This window comes from Chelonia mydas, chromosome 1 (genome assembly GCF_015237465.2).
Source record: "Chelonia mydas isolate rCheMyd1 chromosome 1, rCheMyd1.pri.v2, whole genome shotgun sequence".
NCBI classification, from domain to species: Eukaryota; Metazoa; Chordata; order Testudines; family Cheloniidae; genus Chelonia; species Chelonia mydas.
The window spans coordinates 152,316,185-152,339,324 of NC_057849.1; the positions used below are offsets into that span (position 1 = coordinate 152,316,185).

Genomic DNA, 23,140 nt, shown 5'->3' on the forward strand with positions numbered 1-23,140 from the left:
GAGGGAAATGAGCGAAGCCTTCACTCCACTCACTCAAAGCAACCTTCACAGAACAGGGGAGTAGCACCCCAGGAGCCTCTGCTCACCCCACAATAGAAAGAGCAAGCATGGAGGAGTAAGAGGGCTCCTTATATCCACTCACCTGTGTAAGCATGCAGCAAGGGCATGATCTGGCCCTGAATAAACATGATAGAATCCTGATTATCTGAACGTTCCAGGAAACATCAAAAAACTTTAGATAATCAGATTCAGTTAAATTGGAGGAGCTAACTGCAACCTCGCTTGCCTGATTGCACTTTCCTCTTCAGCCAGCTGGCCTTGGGGAAGCCAGCCAGCAGGCAGCTCCGCTCTCCTTTTCAGCTGGCTGACCTTGGGGAAGCCAGCCAGCTGCTTAACTGTGCTCTAGATTGTGGGACCTAAGCTGCACTGGAAACTACAGTTAACCCCATGGGACATAAATGACTTTCATAACAGAGAGCGTCAGCTAGCCAGGGTTCAAGTTAGCTGGGGATTCTGAAATGCATATTAGAATCACCCTAACTTGTCTCCTCTGCACATGGAGGATTTCTTGTTACAGCTCTGCAGTAAAACTCTGACCCTGGAAAGATTTAGGTAGAGTTTTTTTTGTGTTTTCAAAATTATTGATCGCTCCTTCACTCTGTGCCCCTGTCAAGGTTCTTCCCCCACTCTGAACTCTAGGGTACAGATGTGGGGACCTGCATGAAAACCTCCTAAGCTTACTTTTAGCAGCTTAGGTTAAAACTTCCCCAAGGTACAAATTAATTTTATCCTTTGTCCTTGGAATATCCACTGCCACCACCAAACTCTAACTGGGTTTACTGGGAAACGTAGTTTGGACACGTCTTTCCCCCCAAAATCCTCCCAACCCTTGCACCCCACTTCCTGGGAAAGGTTTGGTAAAAATCCTCACCAATTTGCATAGGTGACCACAGACCCAAACCCTTGGATCTGAGAACAATGAAAAAGCATTCAGTTTTCTTACAAGAAGACTTTTAATAGAAATAGAAGTAAATAGAAGGAAAGGAATCACCTCTGTAAAATCAGGATGGTAGATACCTTACAGGGTAATTAGATTCAAAACATAGAGAATCCCTCTAGACAAAACCTTAAGTTACAAAAAAAGACACACAGACAGAAATAGTCATTCTATTCAGCACAATTCTTTTCTCAGCCATTTAAAGAAATCATAATCTAACACATACCTAGCTAGATTACTTACTAAAGTTCTAAGACTCCATTCCTGGTCTATCCCCAGCAAAAGCAGCATATAGACAGACACAGACCCTCTGTTTCTCTCCCTCCTCCCAGCTTTTGAAAGTATCTTGTCTCCTCATTGGTCATTTTGGTCAGGTGCCAGCGAGGTTACCTTTAGCTTCTTAACCCTTTACAGGTGAGAGGATTTTTCCTCTGCCAGGAGGGATTTTAAAGGGGTTTACCCTTCCCTTTATATTTATGACAGCCCCCATAGCCTTACTTAGTTTTGTGTATTTTGATTGTCCTGGTATTTTTTAGCTTTGGTTCCAGTTTCTCCAAAGTCAGTTTCAAATTGGCCTGGCAAAACATGAATGAATGTATTTGTTTCTCTGCTTGGATAGCTTCTTCTAATGCTTCTAAGGGCTTGTATACACAGTGGGGTAACACTCTACAGGAACGAGATTTCTACAAAGCACTAATGTGTTGTGTATTAATTGGTCCACGTAGACCCTGCTGGTGTGCACTAAAGGTTCCCTAATGTGCTTTAATGCAGTTCTGCTTCAAACAGCACTACATTAAAGAGCACCAGCAGGGTCTATATGAACCATTTAACGGGCAACATGTTGGTGAGCTTTAGAAACACACCTCCATGGAGCACATTACCCTGCTGTGTAAAATAAACCCGAAGGTTTTTTTCCTCCTTTAGTATTGTAAGTTCAAATTTTAGCAATTCATCTTCCAACATTAAATCAAGTTTACAATTTTAGTTCCGTCACAGCAGCCTTATTTATATTTTGTACATACTCACATCCCTGTATTGTTGCCAATTTCACAGAAACTTTTTTCAAGTCTCTGAAAATCATTTCTGGAAATCCTTTACTCTTAGGGGGTTTTAATTACTGGTAAACACACATTTTCTGCTGTTTTGTTTGTGAGCTAATTCTTTTACATTTGTAAACTCATAATTTTTGCTTCAGAAAAACTCTTCTTTTTCAAGTGTGTCTACCTTGAAATGTTCTCTCGGTATGTGAGTCTATATAATACTCTTTTGCCAAAGCAGCCAGCACTAGCGACAACAGAGAGCGCAGTGGGTAACTCACAACCTTCCATGACCCCACCATTTCCAGAGAGACCCACACAGGACACCACCCCCTATCTACACTACATGGGATACAGCAGAAGCTGGAGAGATCTCACAGGGAATGGACAATAGAAAACCCAAGCCTCTTCACTGAAGCAACCATCTGCAGCTGAAAGCGTAGGGGATAAGTCAAGGCCCTCCAGCCACCCTAGCAGTACTACACCCAGAAAGACCCTCTGGATCACCCTCCTATATCCTCTCCAAATGAAAAACAGGGTCAGTCAGCAGGAGCCTTTTCAGTCTTCTACCACCATTCTATCAACCCTGACACTTGGCCTGGAGACTTCTTTCCCCTCATTTACTTCTATTGCCATTGTTTGCTGTTTCTCCCTCATTCTGCCCCTTTCCTATCACTGCAGCCCTTTAGCTACCCAGCTTGATTCTCCATGACTATTATCTTTCTTACACCCCCCTCTGCTTTCTTTCCCCTCATCCCTCCAACTTCCCCCAACTCCGTTATCCTCTCACTTAATCCACTCCCCTTACTCCAACAATCCCTTCTCCTGCAATTCAACCTTGAGCGCTGACCCCCCCTCAAAAAATCCATACATTTTCAGTAATAATTAAATGCCTTTTTTTAAAATCACCAGAAGGATGCTTTTGTAGTTAACACACTGGAGTGGGATTTAGAGACTCAGGTTCACTTCTTCGTTCGGCCAGACTTCCTGTGTGACTATGCACAAGACACTTAATCTCTGTGCCTCCATTCCCCAATTGTATAATGAGGATATTTTTACTTCCCTTCTTAACAGAGGTATTGAGAGGTTAAATCAATTAACATTGGGAGTCTCTGGAGGTGAAGGGAGAACCTGATGAAAAGAGTAGCCATTTCCTTAGGAGTGCACACTGAGCTTGTGCAAGAAAATACACACAGCCCCCTTGATATTTTACAAACCCCTGCCTCCAACAATGAAGCCTTGTTGGAGCTGGCAAAAACCATCTGGCAGAACCTCACCTCTATACCAAGTCGAATGGATGGACAAATGTTGTCAAGTCCCTCAGCCGGACTTAAATTACTTTTTCACCCAACCAGTTCCCAACTCCTTGGTGGTCATGGCTGCTCTTGACAGTCCCATCCTAAAACCACTCCCAAAGACAAGCAGTTCAAGAGACTGGATTTATATGGCCAGAAGGCTTATTCTACCACTACTCTATAAATCAGAGTGGCCAACTATCAAACTCTCTTGTCTAAGCATACTTTTATTATTTTTTGCAAAATTTCTAAATTTGATGACAAGTTGCTGCAAGAATATAAGGAACAGTTCCTGGCTCTGGTTTCAAAAGGACATCTCACACCCTGAACACCTTTCCAGGCAGCCATTGATGACGTTGATGGGACCTTGCATGGCCACGTCCATCTCCATGAGTGCTTTTCCTAGCTGCAGGCTTCTGGCATTCCAAAGAAGCTGCAAAATACAATCAAGGTCTTGCCCTTCATAGGGTCTAAGCTATATCCCCCAAAAAACAGATGGTGCTATGCACAGCCTGAAAGACTCCCATGTAATGCTTCCTATGCTAAGAGTTTACACCCCAGTGACAGAGGAAACAATTTCAGCATCATCCGTACTATAGGATTCATGTATGTTACAAGATTCCATGAAGAGAAGGTCTAGAACAGCTTGATTTTGCCAGTCAACTTTGTCTACAGCTGGCCCTTCTCAGCAGACATCTTCTACTTCCAAGCATTCATTTTGACTGCTTGATCAAGGACAGCACACTGACCATATCTTCTTCCTCCAGAAGACACCTCTCTCTTTCACTGTGCTTGGAAAGACTTCACATCAGACAAGTAGGTGCTCAGCACTGTAAAGGAGGGATATGTTATCCACTTCACCACCGCTCTCAGAACCAGGGCAAGTCTCTTCTACATCCCAACCTCCAGTCTCCCCACGTCATGGATGATCCCTGGTTGAAAACTCATGAGAGATTGTGCTCCCAGGATAGTTAAGCCATCTTGTTAAACAGAAAAATCCAGTAGAGATGCAGCAAAGATCCACGTATGCAGCAAAGTTTCGGTTTAGGTTTATGATCACATAATCACAACATTTATTGCCCCATCAAACAGTCCAGTACATGTCTAAATTCTATCTGTTGCACCTGAAATCATGTGGCTTTCAGTTAGTTCTGGGAAAGTCCACCTGGCTTCCATATCTCACTACAACCAGCAATAGATAGATTTTCCGTTTTCTCTCACCCTTTTGGTTTCCAGATATCTAGAAGGTCTGCTGAATGTTTACCCACCTGTGTCTAGTCCCCTACCTGTATGGGATCTCTAGACTAATGGGATCCTCCTACGAACTTATGGCAACAACCTCACTACCTCTACTGTCTATGAAGATGGCATTTCTGGCTACCATCACTTCTGCAAGGAGAGTTTCAGAACTTGAAGCTCTTCTGGGTGACCCTCTTTTCATGGTCTTTCATAAAGCCAAAGTTTCCCTTAGGCCACACCCCAAGTTTAATCCAAAGGTAGTGTCAACTTTCCACCTGAACCAAACTGTTCATCTTCTGGTGTTCTTCCCGAAACCCCCTTCTTCTCCAAAGCTGAAGAAAGACTTCACACCTTCGATGTTTGTAGAGCTTTGGCATTCTACCTGGACCATATTAGATCTTTTTGAGCCTCTCCCAGGGTTTTTGTAACCTACGGTGTGAGAGTTAAAGGCCAATTAGGGTATGTCTACACTGCAATTAAAAACCCGTGGCTGGCCTATGCCCACCAACTTGGGCTTAGGCTAAGGGGGTGTTTAACTGCGATGTAGAGCTGGAGCCGAGTTCTATGACCCTGCGAGGTGGGAGGGTCCCAGAGCTCAGGCTGCAGCACGAGCCCAAACATTTACAGTGCAATTAAACAGCCCCTTAGCCCAAGCCCACAAGCCCAAGTCAGTTGGCATGGGCCAGCCATAGATGTCTAACTGCAGTATAGACATACTTTTCATGTCAGTTCAGTGAATCTTTCACTGGATTTCTGACTGCATTAAGCACTGCTACAATCTTGCTAACATCTGTCCTCCACCGAGAATAACAGCTTACTCCATCAGGGCTCAGTCCACTTCATCAGCCCTTCTGAGCAATATCCTGATAGCAGACTTCTACAAAGCAGCAATGTGGCTGTCTCTACATACCGTTTCCAGATATTACACCATTACTCAAGGTTCTTGTGACAACGCTAACTCCAGCAAGTCAGCATTACAGTCTCTGTTCAGGTGATCTGAATTTGTTCCATCTGTATTGGAGCTGCTGATGAGTCACCTGCAGTGGAATGTACATGTGCACAATCACCTGAAGGAAAAAAAGGTTACTTACTTGTACAGTAAGTGTTGTGCTTCAAAATGTGTTGTACACATGAACTTTCCACAATCCTCCCACCTTCCCCACTACTTTGGACATTAGATAGCAGCAAGGAGGAATGAAGAGGAAGGCAGCAGACAAGCTTGTTTTATGCCCTAAGCTGGGTGTATGAGGAGAGCAGGGGCTCATGTGCCACCTAATGGTCCTGCTGGCAAAAGTCTCTGACTCGAATGTTTTTGGCACACATACACCGCAGTGGCATGCATATGTGCACAACATATTTCACAGAACAACCATTAATGTACAGGTAAGTAACTGTTTCGCCCCCATCATGGCAGAATCTGAGCACCTCACAAATGTTGAGGTTAATAACTCCGAAGTCCTCTGGGGGGAAGACATTGAATCTGGACTGACGGCTTCATCAGGAGAAGAGGATGAGATATGGGGGGGAGAAGAGAAGAACATCTAGGAGCTCCTCCATTATTTCTCCTTTCCAGATTTTGTTGAATCCAGTAAGTTAACGGATGGTAGCAGGAGCCTGACCAGAGGTTTCCTGTACTGGAGTGGGAGGAATCCTCCCCTCAGACTGTGATTGTGATCTAGAATCCCTCAGAGCAGCACAAGATCAGTAAAGCTAGGAGGGATACTGCAATGTCTGAGTAGCCCAGGGTGGAAAACCAGTCCTGATTCTTAGGACGCATAACCCCCACGTAAGAGGGCTATAAAGGTGATCTAAAAGACCTTCAAGGTGATACAAGTTCCTCCGTTTCAAAGTCTGAAGAGGAAATGTAGGTTTCTTCAGAAAAGGGAGGGGCAGTCCCCCTTGGAGTCTGTAGTGGTCAGGGTATGGAGGACACCAGCAGGTCCAAAGAAACCAAGGGACAAGATGGCCGGAGTACCAACAAGGTGATTGGTACTGGCAGAACCAATGGTGCTGGCATAATAATGTGGAGAGACATGCTGTCTGCCCAGACTACATCAAAGGCGCTGGCATTGCTGAGCAGGCTGGTGGTGCTGATTGTGCTGAAGGTGCTGATCGTATCAACTGTGCCAAAGACACTGAGTTGCCCCAACTGGAGCCGGGTATAACAATGGAAAGTCTGGTAAGGGGAGACACAGATTCCTTTGCAGACAGGAATGCCTGAGGAGCCAATGGGACCAAGACAGATAAGACTTCAGCTAGGATAGTTGGACAGCCAGCAGTGCCAATAGGGTCTGAATCAGCTTTACGGACCATGTACCAGCTAAGGATGAAGACACTGCTCTCAATGGCCCCAAAGGAGCTGAAGTTGACACTGTCACCTCAAATGGAGCCCGTGAGTGCTTATGACACCTCAAACCAGTACTGGCGTGCTTACTGGAAGCCTTCTTATGAGATGAAGGGTCAAAATGCTGGGAGTGCTCTGAGGAGGCTGGGGAGGAGGGTGAAGAGTGACGTTTTCCCATCAATTTCTGCTTGGGATCCCAGGTAGCAGAAGGAGTACTTCTTGTCGACTTGATTTAATTATTTTGTTGTTGGGGTCCAGTTAGGAAAAGGGATGCATCACCCTGCCTCAGCAGGGCTTTGAGGTGGAAATCCCTCAGTCTCTTAGTCCTGGTAGGGAAGGAGGTACAAGTACTGCACATGTCCCTTACCAAGGCAAATCAAGAAGCTTTTATGCCTGCCTGTCACAAGGAAAACAGCTCTGCATGTGGTACACTGCTTGAATCCTGATGATTTTTCTTCATTCCAAATGAACAGTTTTTTCCTAAACTAGAACTGAATAATTACACTAACTTATAGCTACACTAGAACTACCTATACATAGCTATATACGATACAATTAGTTAGAAAGCTGGCAAACCTAAGCTAAAGGTATGGAAAGCTCCAGCTCTTGCCACGGGTTGCGTGAAGGAACTAAGAGGGAGGCAGCGGATCAGCCCTTTTTATGCCCTTGGCTAGGTGTACAAGATGGGAGAGGGCACATGCCGCACCTAGTGGTACTACTGGCAAAAGTCTCTGACTCGAGTGCATTGGGTGCACATACACCTGCCGTGTAACGTGTAAGTGCACAGTCACTCAAAAGAGAACAAGTATGAACAAAAATAAATGTATAAAAATAACTACATGCAACTAACATATGAGCCATTGTTCCCAGGATCTCTTCACTTATTTGCTGTAATTCTTTCCCACGCCCTTTGTCTGTTCTCCCACCCTCCTCCTTTTCAGGATTAAGCTCTTCTAGGTAAGGACTGAGTTTTCTCATATCTATACTGTACCTAATGCAGTGTGGCCCTAGTCCTGAACGGGTTCTGAGGGTTACCAGCATATAAATATGATTAACAACATTAGACCACTGTTGTATCTACAACTGAATGTACTTGGCAACTAGTGATTTTGGATTTTTTTTTTTAAAAACAGTGTTTTTAAAATGTTGTCTTTGCTTAAGTACTTTTAATGTGCTCAGGCTAAACAATACACCAGTAATAGACATTTTCACATATACCAGTAATAGAAGTCTTCTGTAAAATCTTCTGTAAAATCTAGTTTCTCACCTTTTCAAAAAGCCAAGTTAATGCATACTTCTTACCTTTCCTGGGTATTTAACACAAAATATAAATTCCTTATGGACACATTGTATTTTACAGCTTACCTACATCAGGCAACTGAAAGCTCACCAGCCGCCATGAAATTTAGAACACTTAAAATCCTCATTTTGTCTTTATGGACTATTTTATTCAAATGACTTGGCTGAAATCTGTAATCTGGTTGGCTGAAGAGGCTTTCTATCCATATCATCTCTCTATAGACCAGCGGTTTTCAAACTTTTTGAGCTGAGCCCCCCCGTTTGAGTTACAATTTTTGATTGCAGGTCCCCTCCCTCCCTTGGGTTTTCAGGGTAGGGGAAGGTGCATGTGATGGTCTCTAGGGGCAGAGCCAGCACTGGGCATGTATATGTTGACACTGACCCATAGGCTGGGTGGCCTGCTGAGGTGAGTCATGGGTAGAAATGGCACTCTCTGCCCAACACCCCCCCACCCACGCAGGGCTGACCCGAGCCCCCCTGAATATTTCTCCATGGCCCCCTCTGGGGGCATGCCCCACGGTCTGAAAAACTCTGCTATAGACACACTGAAATTATAAAGCCTCTTCACCAACCCAAGTGGCAACAGAGAGTTAGACAGTTTTTTAAAAAATCTCAGAGTAGTCCTTTTGAATGAATTTTAACTCTTCAAGAGTTGTTGTATGCAGCGTTGTAGCCTTATCAGCCCCAGAATATTAGAAAGACAAGGTGGCTGAGGTACTCTCTCTTATTGGGCCAACTTCTATTGGTGAGAGAGACAAACTTTCGAAAGTGTCTCTCTCTCACTAACAGAAGTTGGCCCAATAAAAGAGATTACCTCACCCACCTCGTCTCTCAAGAATAGTTGCTAATTCTGTAGTAAAGAATCAGGACTGAGCTGTATAAGCCATAAAGTTCTTCCAGATACACCTGTATAGTGCATTGAAAATATTTTTGCTTCTCTACAATAATGTTCAAGGTAAGTTACAGTATCTAAAACCAAAAGAAAAAAAAATAAAGTACTCCAATAGCAGTTAGCACTAGCTTCAATCAAGTATGTAAGAGATCAGTCAGAGTCCTCCAGTCCCCACTGGAACCTGAGCAAACGGCATGGGACTCTAAGCCCAGCAGCCTAGCCTCTCCAACCCCTACCACTACACGGGCAATAGGGATACATATTTGCTCCAACACCTAACTCCAATGGAATGGAGAGTGGTCTTGCTCTATCTTGCTTTAGTGAAACAAGTCTGCAACAAGCCCCATAGTGGCACCCCATGTTGTATTGCAGGCTCTCAAGCTTCAGGTGCACCAGCTGTTGAAGATCATTCTAGTAGCCAAGAAAGGCTGTGAACATCTAACCCAGAAGTAGCTTCTCTCACTTCTGTATCACATGAACCAAGGAACAGCTTTCCGGGCTGCCATCTCCAATCACAGACGGAGGGTTTAAATTCTTCATATTTTCCCACGTTAAAAGAATCAGAGATTTGACAAGCCTTCATCCAGAGCCTGATAGAGCATTTGCCCAGGTAGGACTAGGAGTGCCTACTGAAACCAGAGCCAGCTCCTCTGCTGAACAGCCAGTGAGACCTCTGATCACAAGGAGGGGCCACTCAACACCAAGAGAGGCAGTGTCATTCAGTACACAAAGCACTGTCTAAAGGAAAAGGGACTCCTGGATTTTATTTCACCCCTAACACTGATAAGTAGAGCCCTGTGCAGATATAAAAATTTGGATCCCCTTGGAAAACTAAGAGTTTACGCAACTGTGCTGACAGACCCATAATCATGTAATTTCAATCATAGCTGTGTAAAAATAGGGACTCTGTCCAGCAGCTTGGTCACAGAATGTACTTTCAAAAACAGGAGGGTCGTCTACTAGACCTGGATCCTCTAAACCGGAGGTGGGCAAACTACAGCCCGCAGGACCGTCCTGCCCAGCCCTTGAGCTCCCAGACGGGGAGGCTAGACCCCGGCCCCTCCCCCACAGCCTCAGCTCGCTGTGCCGCCAGCACTCTGGGCAGCGGGGCTGTGAGCTCCTGCCGGGCAGTGCGGCGGCGTGGCTGGCTCCAGCTGGGCAGTGCGGCTGCCAGTCCTGCTGCTCTGAGCAGCATGGTAAGGGGGTGGGGAGCAGGGGGGTTGGATAAGGGTCAGGAGGTCCTGGGGGGCAGTCAGGGGACAAGGGGCGGGTGGATGGGGCAGAGGTTCTGGGCGGGGGCGGTCCCAGAATGGGGAACGGGGGGGGTTTGGATAGGTGTCGGAGTCCCAGGGGGCCTGTCGGGCCGGGGGACAGGGAGCGGGGGGGGGGGGGTGGGTAGGGGTTGGGGTCCTGGGGGGGGCACTTAGGGGCGCAGGGTCCCCGGAGAGGGTGGTCAGGGGACAAGGATGGGTGGGAGCTTCTGCGGGGGGCAGTCAGGGGGCGGGAAGTGGGAGGGAACGGGGCCAGGCTGTTTGGGGAGGCACAGACTTCCCTACCCAGCCCTCCAAACAGTTTCGGAACCCCGATGTGGCCCTCAGGCAAAAAGTTTGCCCACCCCTGCTCTAAACTGAAGCCTGTGAGGAAGTACTCATTAATGGCCATGGCAAGAAAAGAAATTTTATCTATAGTCCGTCATAGATTTGTACTCAAGATTAGCTACATTATGGACTTGTCTACATTACAAAGACTTGGCCAGCATAGCTACGCCAGCAGAGCCCCCTAGTACAGAAGTGGCGTAAGCCAGCACAAGTTCTTTTCCCAGCATAGTTGCACCATCTCCACAAACATTAACTATGCTGACAGAAGCCAATACCTGCCCCTCTGTCAGCAGAGCAGTGAGGGCTTTGCCAGGAGAGCTATGTCGGGTAGGAGGTGTGATTTTTTTTCACACTCCTAGTGGACATAACTATGCTAGCAAAACTTTGTAGTGTAGAACAGGCCTATGTAAGCAGACACTTTAGGTATCCTTTTAGACGGACAAAGACTTCAATGAGCAAAAGATTAGAGGTGAAGAAACAAAGAAAGGTCTATTATAAATAGGTACCTTGTGGTATTCCACTATTTTTGACTTGGGGTTCAACCACTTGAATTGTGTCATCTTCAAGATAGAAGTATATTTTACAATGTCTTATTCTATATAGCTCTTGATTTTTTTCAGGCACTTCTTCACTAAAATAGGCATCAAAAGACAATACCTACAAAAAAGCATAAATAAATAAATATAAAGAAGCAAAGTCTTTATCTAGTGTGTTTGCAATAAAAAAAGATGTCAAAGGGAAGTTGTACAGATGCACAATTAATTATAAAGATAACAAAATGTGTGCATTTCAGCAGGTAGATTTACTTTTCAGAAATAGAAGAATACGAATCCACATGAAATCGCATATTTTTATATTCTTTTGGGTGGCATTTTTATCACGACATCTGAGTAGAGAAGGAAGATTATACTAAAAAAAAAAAAATCAAATATTAAGCTATCAGCAGACTACTGTCACAGAGAAAGCCCATATAAGCTTCCTATAACTGGGTGCCATTTAGGGCTGTACAAAACAATCACTTCAAAACTTACCTGGTTTTGTGTTTCAGTGAGTGTGTGAACCTCAGGGAAGGCTGGGGCTGGCCTCGCCAAACACAAATCTAGATCCTCCCTTCCTTTAACTTATAGTAGTAGTAATCCTAAAATAATGTTTGTGGGTGCACTGCTCAGTAGTTTACTACAGCAGCTTTCACCTCTAGAGACCCTGACATCTTCCATATGGTTACATGTACTAGTGAGTTTTGCTCATCTATTAATACTCATTTGTGCACATAGCAAAACTACTCAACAATTTGGCACCATTTATTGTCTTTATTCGTGAGGTCAAGCTTGGGGAAAATTGTAAAAAATGTTTGTATATGGACCAAGAGGAAAGTAAGCACAGCACAAACAAGCAAGAAAACACGAAGGAAACTTGCATAGTTTTCCCTATCATGTCCAGCTCAAACCAGTGCTAACTAGTACCTCTTTCACAAGCATTATATTTTCAAGATTTACATAATGAAAGAATGCATTTTTAATCTGGATTCCATTGATAAAATTGACCAATGGAAGAAAGACCCTATCTATCCATTCTTCATGCCATACGGGTACTGATGGATGTCTGACAGAAGTAGGCTTCGAAATTTTTTAAAGATGTCAAAATTCTCTACATAACACATAATTGCTAATACTTTGCCTTTCTTTAGCATTTCCACCAGAGACACTCAAAGTACTTTTACAAATAGTAATTAAGTAGACTTGAGCACATCCCTGGGCAGGTATCAATCTCCATTTTTACAGCTGGGGAAATTGAGGCAGAGAAGGGCCAAGTGCACTGTCTAAGATCACACAGGAAGTTCTGTGGCAGATCTCCTGGCTCCCAGTCCTGTTTCATAATTGGGCTGTCCTTCCTGCTCTGCTGAAGAAGGATGTAACTGCAAGAATGGAGAATCTCTCTTTACAGAAAAGGGGTTAAAATTTACCCTGAAGGAACAAAGACCTGGGCAGCTTGCAGCACTTGAACAGTACATGATAATGCCCTTCTGACTTCCACCCTTCCCCTGGCCCAAAAAAAAAAAAATCTTAAGAACTTTAGTAACCTTGATTGCAAGTTAACAAATGAGTTAACACTTAAGCTTCAGGACAATAACATTAGGAGTTAAAAACATAACAAATCTGTAAGTTATCAGTTAAGGTTGTCTAACTAGTACAATATAGTCTCCGATCAACTTTGAGTTGATATAGTTAAAAAATAAGGCCAAAATTCTCACACTTGGTGCCTAAGTTGAGCACTTATACAGTTTTCTAATCATGGATTTAAGTGCCTCACCTTAGGCACCCAGATGTGAAAATACTGGCTAAAATTTTTGGTGGTCAGTGAAGTAAACATAAACAATCTTAACTTTGCCCAACACCCCTCAACCGTCAACCATTTCAGATGACATTACTTATGTCTTAACAAAACTGGATGTATTGTGATTCAATGGACAAGGAGACCTGTTCCATTCCTGGATCTGCTGCTGACTGGCTGCGTGTCCACAGACAACTTTCTTCAACGCTCTGCCTCAGTTTTCCCATACGGGGACACTAATGCCCACCCATTTGTAAAGCGCTTTCATGCAAATGCTATATAAACATAATTTGATTATTACTTATTTTTAAATTCTGTAGAAGCTTAAATCTTACCTCTGGCAGCAAGAATAACCATGGGAGGTGACTGGGCAGCTTGACATATGTATAGCTAGCATCTCAAAGAAGGCATGTTAAATGATGAATGAGAATTCCTCCAAGGAGGGAAAAGGGTAAGGTAAGAACCAGAGAATGGTTTGGGCTGATACTATTCCCCCATCCTCTTTTTCTTCTCTCTGTGGGAAGTGTCTTCCCCAGCTTCATTCCTGACATTCCCGACAGCCCTCCAGAACCCATCCCTTTCCAAGCCTTCAAGCCTGTCTGCCTTGGTTATTCTCACCTCCACTCAAGCTTTTCTAGCAAACCAGTGCTTGTACTTCCACTTAAATAAAGCTGGAACCAGGCTAATTGTGCAGGGCACCTGGACCATGAGGCTGCCAGTAGCTGGTATGTTCTCCAACCCCATTCGGTTCTTTACACAGTAGTGTGTTCTGTGTGCCAGAAACCCTTGTCTCATACATTTAATGGAAAAGTACTTCTGTCATGGTTCCCTCTGAAGTCATGGTTCCATCATTTTCTATTTTTTTCCTGTAAGTCATACAATGGTCCATTAACTAAGACTAAAGAGGGAAAGGTTGGTAACAGCAAAGGGCAAAGAAAGATTCTGCCTTTACTTGCCGAATCCACTGCAGGAGTGGTGTACATAAAGAATCATCTGCCTTTTGGGAAGGGGTCCTGTTGAGACAAAGTTGCTTCTGAAAGGAGAAGACTTTTGGAGGCATGGTGCATCAGACACATCAACATGGAGAACAGAAGAGAGATTTCATCTCCCATCCCTCCCCCCATCTGGACAGTACATTTCCACAGAGCACCCTTCTTCTCAGAGCTTGTAAGTGCCCAAAGGAGACATTCCACCACCAACCCCCAGGAGCGTCATTGTCCCAGAGAGGAGCATGAAGAAGCTGCCGTGGCTCAGGGAGAATTTAAAACTAAGTCAATATTTCCATTATATACACTCCAAAAAGTATTAGTTATTTTTGTTATATTACAAAAGTAGGCGGAATTTTTACTTGCTTCTTACTGAAAACCAGTTTTATCTAGATCCTTCAGACTTGGCAAAATAAACTCCTCTTGCCATAGAGTAAGCATGTCACATTTTCAGCTCCTTGATTAAACAGATGTGATTAGGCTACGTACAGGGTTTATAATGAGAAGACTGTTTGCAAGCCTACCTCTGGGGCAGAGCCATTGGTCCCATAATAATGGGATGCATTATGTGCTGACGCACCTCTCTACTTTAATGTCCTGATCCGCACAGGAATCCATGCAGCTGGTCCCTTGTGCCCAAATGGAATCTCACTGACCCCCATGGGAATCCGTCTAGATGGAAGAGCCCATATGCAAGGACCTCTATGCAAGATCAGGTCCTAAATAACCATTCATTACTGTACTCATATGCCCAATTGCTTTTCACTTTGCAATACGAGTTTGATCAATTAAGCTTTTTGCTCCACAAACATTGTTTCTCTTTATACCCTTGTATATGAATATGCTTATGCTTTGTAAGACTGACATATATGTAATTGCTAAGTCATCCATTTCAATAATGCAAAATCATTTAGAAAGGATGGGGCAGAGGGGAAGAGAAAAGGAGATTACCTTAAACTGAAAAATGACTAGTTATGTTTTAATTTTAAAAAAAACCACATAAGTGCTCTAAGAATAAACACTATTTAGGGTGACAAATCAAATAACTCATTTTTTCTGTTGGATATTAAACGTCTTAAAATATTTTGGTAGTCTATCTATCACAAAAGGAATCAATCCAATCAGACCCTTACACCCATCTGGAGTTCCAGGGAAGTCAATGGCACTTCGCAAAGGTATAAAGGTCTAGATAGGCGAATTACTTTGTAGAAGCAGAGCCCCAATTGTGTTCCAGTGGGTCTCTGAACCATACATAGCTCACCACTGGACAGGGATAGTTACATCTTGTAACTTTTCATATATGAGCTCCACTGATGTTTTTTAAGATAACCAGATAATTTCTTGGTCCCCATATATTTCACTAAAAAGAAATATATCATTGTCCTTCCTTATACTTTATGTCCTGCAGAATTCACACTGTACCCTCCAATCCCCAGTTAGGAACTTTGTGGTGGACTATTTAGACAGTTGCAGTTAGTATATCGATCAATGTAGCTACACTTAATACTGTGGAAAAATAAATGTTAACCATCGCTGTGCAGAAAATATTTTCTTTTTCTTTAACTGGGTTCTACCCACTTTATACTTTTTTAGCATAAATTAACCATTTGTAAAAACACTTTTATATCAGAGATCGACTTCTACATACCTGTTTATCAAATGCTACCCATGAAGGAGCATCACTTCCCATACCTCTGGGAAACACAGAATATTTAGGTTTCAGCTTTTGTCCATGCAAAGGTTCACCTCCTATTCCAGGTTTATCTTCTCCCACCAACATAGCAATTTTATTGCAGTAACCCCAATGCTGAGACTTATGAAACTTTTCTTTCCCTAGCTGTAAACAGATTGGAAAAAAGAGAATATGCCATTACTAAATAATCGTAAAAAGATGTATTTAAATCAACAGCTTAAAAACTTCCCTCAAATTAATTTTAATATAAATGGAAATTCTAAAAATATATCATAACCAGAATACTGCCAGTCAAGTGAACAAATCCAGCTGGTCAATTCTCAATACCCATCTTACAGATAGGGATATTTGTATCCTTGATATATTTGATCATATGTAGATGCGCACGCATGAACACACACACACACACACACACACACAAACTTTTATGGTATAAACGTAGGACACAGTACTAGTGAGGGGATTTGGGAAGAGGGGGAATTGTGCTCATCTGTGGAACCAGTTCCTTGTTCAGTCCAACTGTTGGACAAAAATTACTCCACTGGTCCTCCCTCATCTTCTTGTGTGCAGTTGCCCCTATGCCTCTAGAAGGGTGAATAAATCTCTCCTTTCCATTCTTTCCCTGCTTCTGGCAATAGGAATGTACACCCATATGTTCAGTGAGAAGTGAAGTATTGTTTAAGAGTATAAGGAGCATGTTCATGGTCAAGGAAGCATAATGAAAGCAACTAAAGAAGTACTCCTTTATAACACAGTGCATCTTCCTCTGAAGCATCTGATGCTGGCTACCTTCAGAAATGGGACACTAGACCGGGTGGACCACAGGTCTGATCCAGTATGGCAATTTCTTTGTAAAAGGTTTGCGGGTTGCTACTTTTATTCTCCATCTTTTTTTTCTGATGCTGGTTAATGGCTCTCTTGTTCTGTTTCCTTATTTTCTTACCTTAGCAGCTCCTCACCAAACTGGGAAAGGTGGTGTGGAGGAGACATAGCAGGAGAAAGCTTTCTACATTTGAGTTCAAATGGGAAATAAATATAATAAAGCTGAATTTAAAAAAATAAATTTGCAGGCAAAAATGGCTGATTTGTACCAAAGGGCTCTAAAGAATAGCACCACTTTGGGCACATCTAATATTTCTTATTTTTTCCCCCTCTATTACTGAAGCAATAGCTGGGGAGAAAAACGCAGTTGTCAAAAGCATGGCCAATAAGTGAGGGAAGTATTTTATCTAGGTAAAGGAAAACAGCTCTCAAAACTAGGTGTTGTGTATCTCAAGCCTGTCCTGAGACAGCCTTCCCGTTGTTCTGTCTGTTTTTTATTTTGGTTAGTTGTGTCTTAAATTGTTAAGTGAAGTGATCAAGATTTTCTCCCATAGGAATTCTTCTGGAAATGTAACTTTTTATATGAAAACCAAACAGCCGAATAATTAAATTCCATCAAGAATCTTCCACTGTCTGCTGCAAAATCATAGAGGGTTCTACATAAAGAACACTTAAAAATGGTTATATGCAGGATCATTATTAGAAGCAAACTAACCTTAAAAGGTTCTGCAAACAATAAACTTTTCAAACAGTGTGTATGTGCCAGCAAATTCCTTTAAGTAAGAAAGGAAGAAAAGCACAAAGGTCTCTTTACACATATAGTTTGTTGGTTGCTTTGACCAAACACTGGAAGTGAATACATATGGTATACACTGTGGCAGTGACGTCACTCTGACATTCAGGTTCTCTCTGGAAATAATGGATGACCAGGAAACTGAGGGATAAGCAAAGCAACAGAAGTTGCCACAATATCTATTGGCAATTTCTCTCACCATGTTAGACCTTACGGCTATAACAAAGAAGGCAAATTTAAGCTGACCATTTTCTAGCCATGTACCATCCAAGACTTCCTGCAGATTATCCAATATGTTTAGGGATGTGTGGTATTTGTTGAGGAGAATAACACGAAGAAACAGTGATGCACTAGTTCTGGTGGCACTGACTGGAGAGTACAGTGTTGCCAACGCTCATCTCACGATGACGTGAGAAGCTGCAGCCCCCTTGTGAAGTTCAGCGCTGCAGGAAGCCAGCAGAGTCTTACTCCTCTGCTTGCTGGACTCTCAGGAGGGGCAAAGGAAGGAGGGAACAAAAAGCCCAGCAGCTCAATGCAGCTCCACTCCCTCCTCCCACTGTGAGAAACATGGACAGGACAGTGCCTCTGATCCACCCCCTCCCCCTGCAGCACCCAGCCTGGGAAGGGGTAAAGGGGTGGGAAGAGTCCATGGACCTGCCCCAACAGCCTGGAAGGGAGAGACGGCCCCCGCCCCACAGGCCTGGAAAAGAGGAATGAAGAGAAGGACCAGAGGTGAGGCTGGGAGGGACAGGATTAATCACTGCATAGTGGATATGCAGATGTGGGGGTGAGAGCTCCTACAGCAGGGGCCAAAATCCTCTTACCCAGTACATTTGGGAGAGTGGGCAGCACTAATTGTCACATAGACACACTGGGGATGGGCAGGGGGTGCTCAAAAATCAAAAGATAGCCCAAAATGCCCCTTACAGCAGTGGTTCTCAAAGCCAGTCCAAGCTTGTTCAGGGAAACCCCCTGGCGGGACGGACCGGTTTGTTTACCTGCCGCGTCCACAGGTTCGGCCAATCGCGGCTCCCACTGGCCGCAGTTCGCCGCTCCAGGTCAATGGGGGCTGTGGGAAGCGGCGCGGGCCAAGGGACGCGCTGGCTGCCCTTCCCGCAGCCCCCATTGGCCTGGAGCAGCGAACCACAGCCAGTGGGAGCCGCAATCGGCCAAACCTGCGGACGCAGCAGATAAACAAACTGGTCCGGCCCGCCAGGGGCTTTCCCTGAACAAGCAGTGGACCGGCTTTGAGAACCACTGCCATACACAATGTAATTTTTTTTTTTTAAATCTCATGATTTTGGGGGGGGCCAACTTTTGATCTCTTGAGGTTGGCAACATTGGAGAAGTAGCAGAGAATGCATGAGGCAGCAATTGTCATGGTAACAATAGCAACATTAGCATCACTGAGGGTAATTCCAGTAAGCTGTTGAAGTCAGAGGTGCATGCATGGAATTTGAGCTGTTCCAAACATTAGTGGCACAGAAGATGAGACGTTCCCCCACAGCCACCTTCTTCTCAGGTCTGTAAACTCACTTTCAGATCTTCTGAGAAGTACCAGGCAGAACTGTTTGAGAAAAGGTGCATCTCAATAGGATCTCAAACTTTTGGAACAAAAATTCATTGGTCAGCTAAAATCCAGCTTTCTCCCTTTCACCCCACTAATTTAAAAGGGCTGCATGCCCACTGTCATCATCTCAGCTGTGTGATCTGCTGCATGGTGGGGTGAGAGGAACTGTGCTTGATCTTGGTATTAAAGCACTGCATGATTGGAACAATAATAGGCATTCATGTTGCTACCACCAATTTAGGTTGGGGTTTTTTTTTTGCCCTTAGCCCCAGTGGAGAAGAGAACAGAGAATACAAGTGATGGTACTGCTACCTTGAGTGGAGGCAGATGGGACAGTACTTACAGCAGGAGAGTAGGATGACAGAGGGAGATAGTGCCAGGCATGCCACCGCACCACTTTCCTTACCCATTCTGGACTCAAAACAGCTTGTGCATTCTTTTTGCTGTACTTGGGCATACCTCTCATGCACTAAATTGGGACATCCATTACAGAGAAGATTCAACAGATGGATCATAGTTATCAGGCTTCACAAGTTTCTGTCCCAGCAAACAACATTCCCAAAGTGTGTGCCTACAGCTTGTGTGGCACTGACTATATGAAGCTCAAAATGCTGCCATTCTACATGGATTAAAAATCAACCACCACATTAACAATAGCAATGCTAGTTGGCCTTTGAGACTTCCTGCTCCTGAAGCTGTGCTTGCTTGTCCTGTTGCTGTAACTACTACTAAGACATCATTGGTTCTTAATTAATCCCGGCCTCATTAGCAGGATCAGGAAAATGGAATTGCACAATATATTTTCCCCTGTTTTTCAATGGAACATGATAAGTGCCTTAAAAGAAAAAGCAGCAGAAAGAGGGGGCAGGGAGGCGAGTTCCTCCCTTTTCCCTTTGCAAGCAGTGAATGTTTCAAGCTTCTGCTGCCTCCTGATCCATTTCTACCAGAAATCATCCTACCCTCTGCAGCAAATGAAACATCAAAAGTTGCACGGTTTCTGTTAGTTCTGCTGTTTCATCCAGTGAAAAGAGGGCACTAGGGTGGATACTGTAAAAATCTATCTTTAGGTATTTATAAGGTGTATATATAAGGATTTATATATAATCCTTGAGTCTAATTAACTCGGATGCCCAAATGGTTAGATATTGGTCCCAATTAAGTAGAATGGCCACTAACAACATATGCCATTTCAGTAGTAATACTGTTTTCTGGGAAGCTGCCAAGTTGGAAGGAGGCACTATTTACAGTAGGACAGGGACAGGGACTGCTACCTACCAAGTGCCAGCAACAGGGGCAGCTGTGAGATGTCCATCTTAGCCGTCTATTGTGTACAGTTGATATGGAAAGAGGAAACAAGCAGAGATGAAACCTTTCTGTATGTATCATAGCTAAGGAGAGACTGAATGCTGCTGGTAGATAAATTTTGACAAATACAGAACCAGAAGGAGACTGAGACATACACAAAGACCTAAGCATCATGAAATCACTTTACAAGCCCCAATTTTAACAAATTCATCATCTCCACTGAGCTAGAATAATTGCCAAAAATCACAAAGCTCAACCAGTACCCCTGAGAGACATCCTAGTTCGGCAAATTTCCTGATTAGGCATGTACAAATCAAATAAAATGGGTACTTTCACCTCTCCATCCACACTTCTTCTTGCCCTTCACATAGGCATAGTAACTGGCATAACAGTAGCAGTGGGAACAGAAGAGAATGGTCATTGTAGTAGTGTTGACAACAGCAACAGGAAGCGGAATGATGGAATTAACAGCAGAAAAAAAATAAGCCAAGAGCTAACAGGAATAGCAAGGACAAAGCCACTAATCCTTCTTGCTTTGTAGGTGCTACTGCTGGAACTAGATTTCTCCACAAAAGATGAGGCACTGGCGGTAGTGCTCCTAGTAGTAACCAATGTGGTTTTTGTGTTTTCCAGTACATAAAAGCAGCAACCCCCACAAACATCCAGAACACTGCTACTGTTGCTGCTCTGCACCTGTTGTTCTCATGGTGAAGATAAGAGAAGGGAAGGCAGCTGTGGCAGGAATGGTCCAAACCTTTTTGTTAGTCTGTATATAGTATATAAAAGTATATAAAAGCAGCAACCTCCAAAAACATGCCTCTCAGCAAAATTAAGCATCACTGCTACACTACAGCAAGCATAGCCTTGGAAGACCACCTTAGTGCTGTGAGCATGGTACCTTCCGACTCTGTTGTGTTCTGTACTGTCTTGTACTAACTGTGACTTAATTTTTGAAAATGATGCATATAATTAGATCTCTCTGGACTATGTGTGTGTTTGTGTGTGTACATGTATATATAATTCAATGAGTTCTAACTATATATATATATATATTATATTCTTACACACACCATAGATATATGTTCCTTATCTAGACCTTTAGTATATAAAGCCAAGTACTGTATCTAATCTGTGACAAAGTAGAACCTTCATGGTTCTCAAAGTCTGTTCAAAACTTCACAGAAGCAATAGAGACAACTCCTAACATTTCTCCACCAAGAAAGAAACCTTTACCGATTAAGCTAAAAGGAGCTCCTCTATTAGAAAGAAGGTATAGCACACAATTGAGCAGTTGTACTTCTATCCAGTGGATAGAGATGGTACACATCTACATATATGGCAGGCGACCAGCTTGGCTTAATGGTGAAATCCTAGCGGATCTTAAACATAAAAAAGAAGCTTACAAGAAGTGGAAGGTTGGACATATGACCAGGGAAGAGTATAAAAATATTGCTCGGGCATGTAGGAAAGATATCAGGAGGGCCAAATCGCACCTGGAGCTGCAGCTAGCAAGAGATGTCAAGAGTAACAAGAAGGGTTTCTTCAGGTATGTTGGCAACAAGAAGAAAGCCAAGGAAAGTGTGGGCCCCTTACTGAATGAGGGAGGCAACCTAGTGACAGAGGATGTGGAAAAAGCTAATGTACTCAATGCTTTTTTTGCCTCTGTTTTCACTAACAAGGTCAGCTCCCAGACTGCTGCCCTGGGCATCACAAAATGGGGAAGAGATGGCCAGCCCTCTGTGGAGATAGAGGTGGTTAGGGACTATTTAGAAAAGCTGGACGTGCACAAGTCCATGGGGCCGGACGAGTTGCATCCGAGAGTGCTGAAGGAATTGGCGGCTGTGATTGCAGAGCCCTTGGCCATTATCTTTGAAAACTCGTGGCGAACGGGGGAAGTCCCGGATGACTGGAAAAAGGCTAATGTAGTGCCAATCTTTAAAAAAGGGAAGAAGGAGGATCCTGGGAACTACAGGCCAGTCAGCCTCACCTCAGTCCCTGGAAAAATCATGGAGCAGGTCCTCAAAGAATCAATCCTGAAGCACTTACATGAGAGGAAAGTGATCAGGAACAGTCAGCATGGATTCACCAAGGGAAGGTCATGCCTGACTAATCTAATCGCCTTTTATGATGAGATTACTGGTTCTGTGGATGAAGGGAAAGCAGTGGATATATTGTTTCTTGACTTTAGCAAAGCTTTTGACACGGTCTCCCACAGTATTCTTGTCAGCAAGTTAAGGAAGTATGGGCTGGATGAATGCACTATAAGGTGGGTAGAAAGCTGGCTAGATTGTCGGGCTCAACGGGTAGTGATCAATGGCTCCATGTCTAGTTGGCAGCCGGTGTCAAGTGGAGTGCCCCAGGGGTCGGTCCTGGGGCCGGTTTTGTTTAATATCTTCATAAATGATCTGGAGGATGGTGTGGATTGCACTCTCAGCAAATTTGCGGATGATACTAAACTGGGAGGAGTGGTAGATACGCTGGAGGGCAGGGATAGGATACAGAGGGACCTAGACAAATTGGAGGATTGGGCCAAAAGAAACCTGATGCGGTTCAATAAGGATAAGTGCAGGGTCCTGCACTTAGGATGGAAGAACCCAATGCACAGCTACAGACTAGGGACAGAATGGCTAGGCAGCAGTTCTGCGGAAAAGGACCTAGCGGTTACAGTGGACGAGAAGCTGGATATGAGTCAGCAGTGTGCCCTTGTTGCCAAGAAGGCCAATGGCATTTTGGGATGCATAAGTAGGGGCATAGCGAGCAGATCGAGGGACGTGATCGTTCCCCTCTATTCGACATTGGTGAGGCCTCATCTGGAGTACTGTGTCCAGTTTTGGGCCCCACACTACAAGAAGGACGTGGATAAATTGGAGAGAGTCCAGCGAAGGGCAACAAAAATGATTAGGGGTCTGGAACACATGACTTATGAGGAGAGGCTGAGG

The 23,140-nt window shown here is 43.9% G+C and overlaps 1 protein-coding gene across 2 annotated transcripts in view; it reads right to left on the reverse strand.

The window, feature by feature from the left end:
• Positions 1 to 23,140, reverse strand: part of EFHC2 (EF-hand domain containing 2) — an 89,851-nt gene that overhangs the window by 62,483 nt on the left and 4,228 nt on the right. For both annotated transcript variants that reach the window (XM_043538111.1, XM_007064441.4), the window contains exons 2-3: positions 15,667 to 15,855; positions 11,208 to 11,358 (exon numbers count right to left, since the gene is read on the reverse strand). In XM_043538111.1, coding sequence (XP_043394046.1) covers positions 11,208 to 11,358; positions 15,667 to 15,855 — 340 coding nt within the window. The remainder of the gene's footprint in view (positions 1 to 11,207; positions 11,359 to 15,666; positions 15,856 to 23,140) is intronic.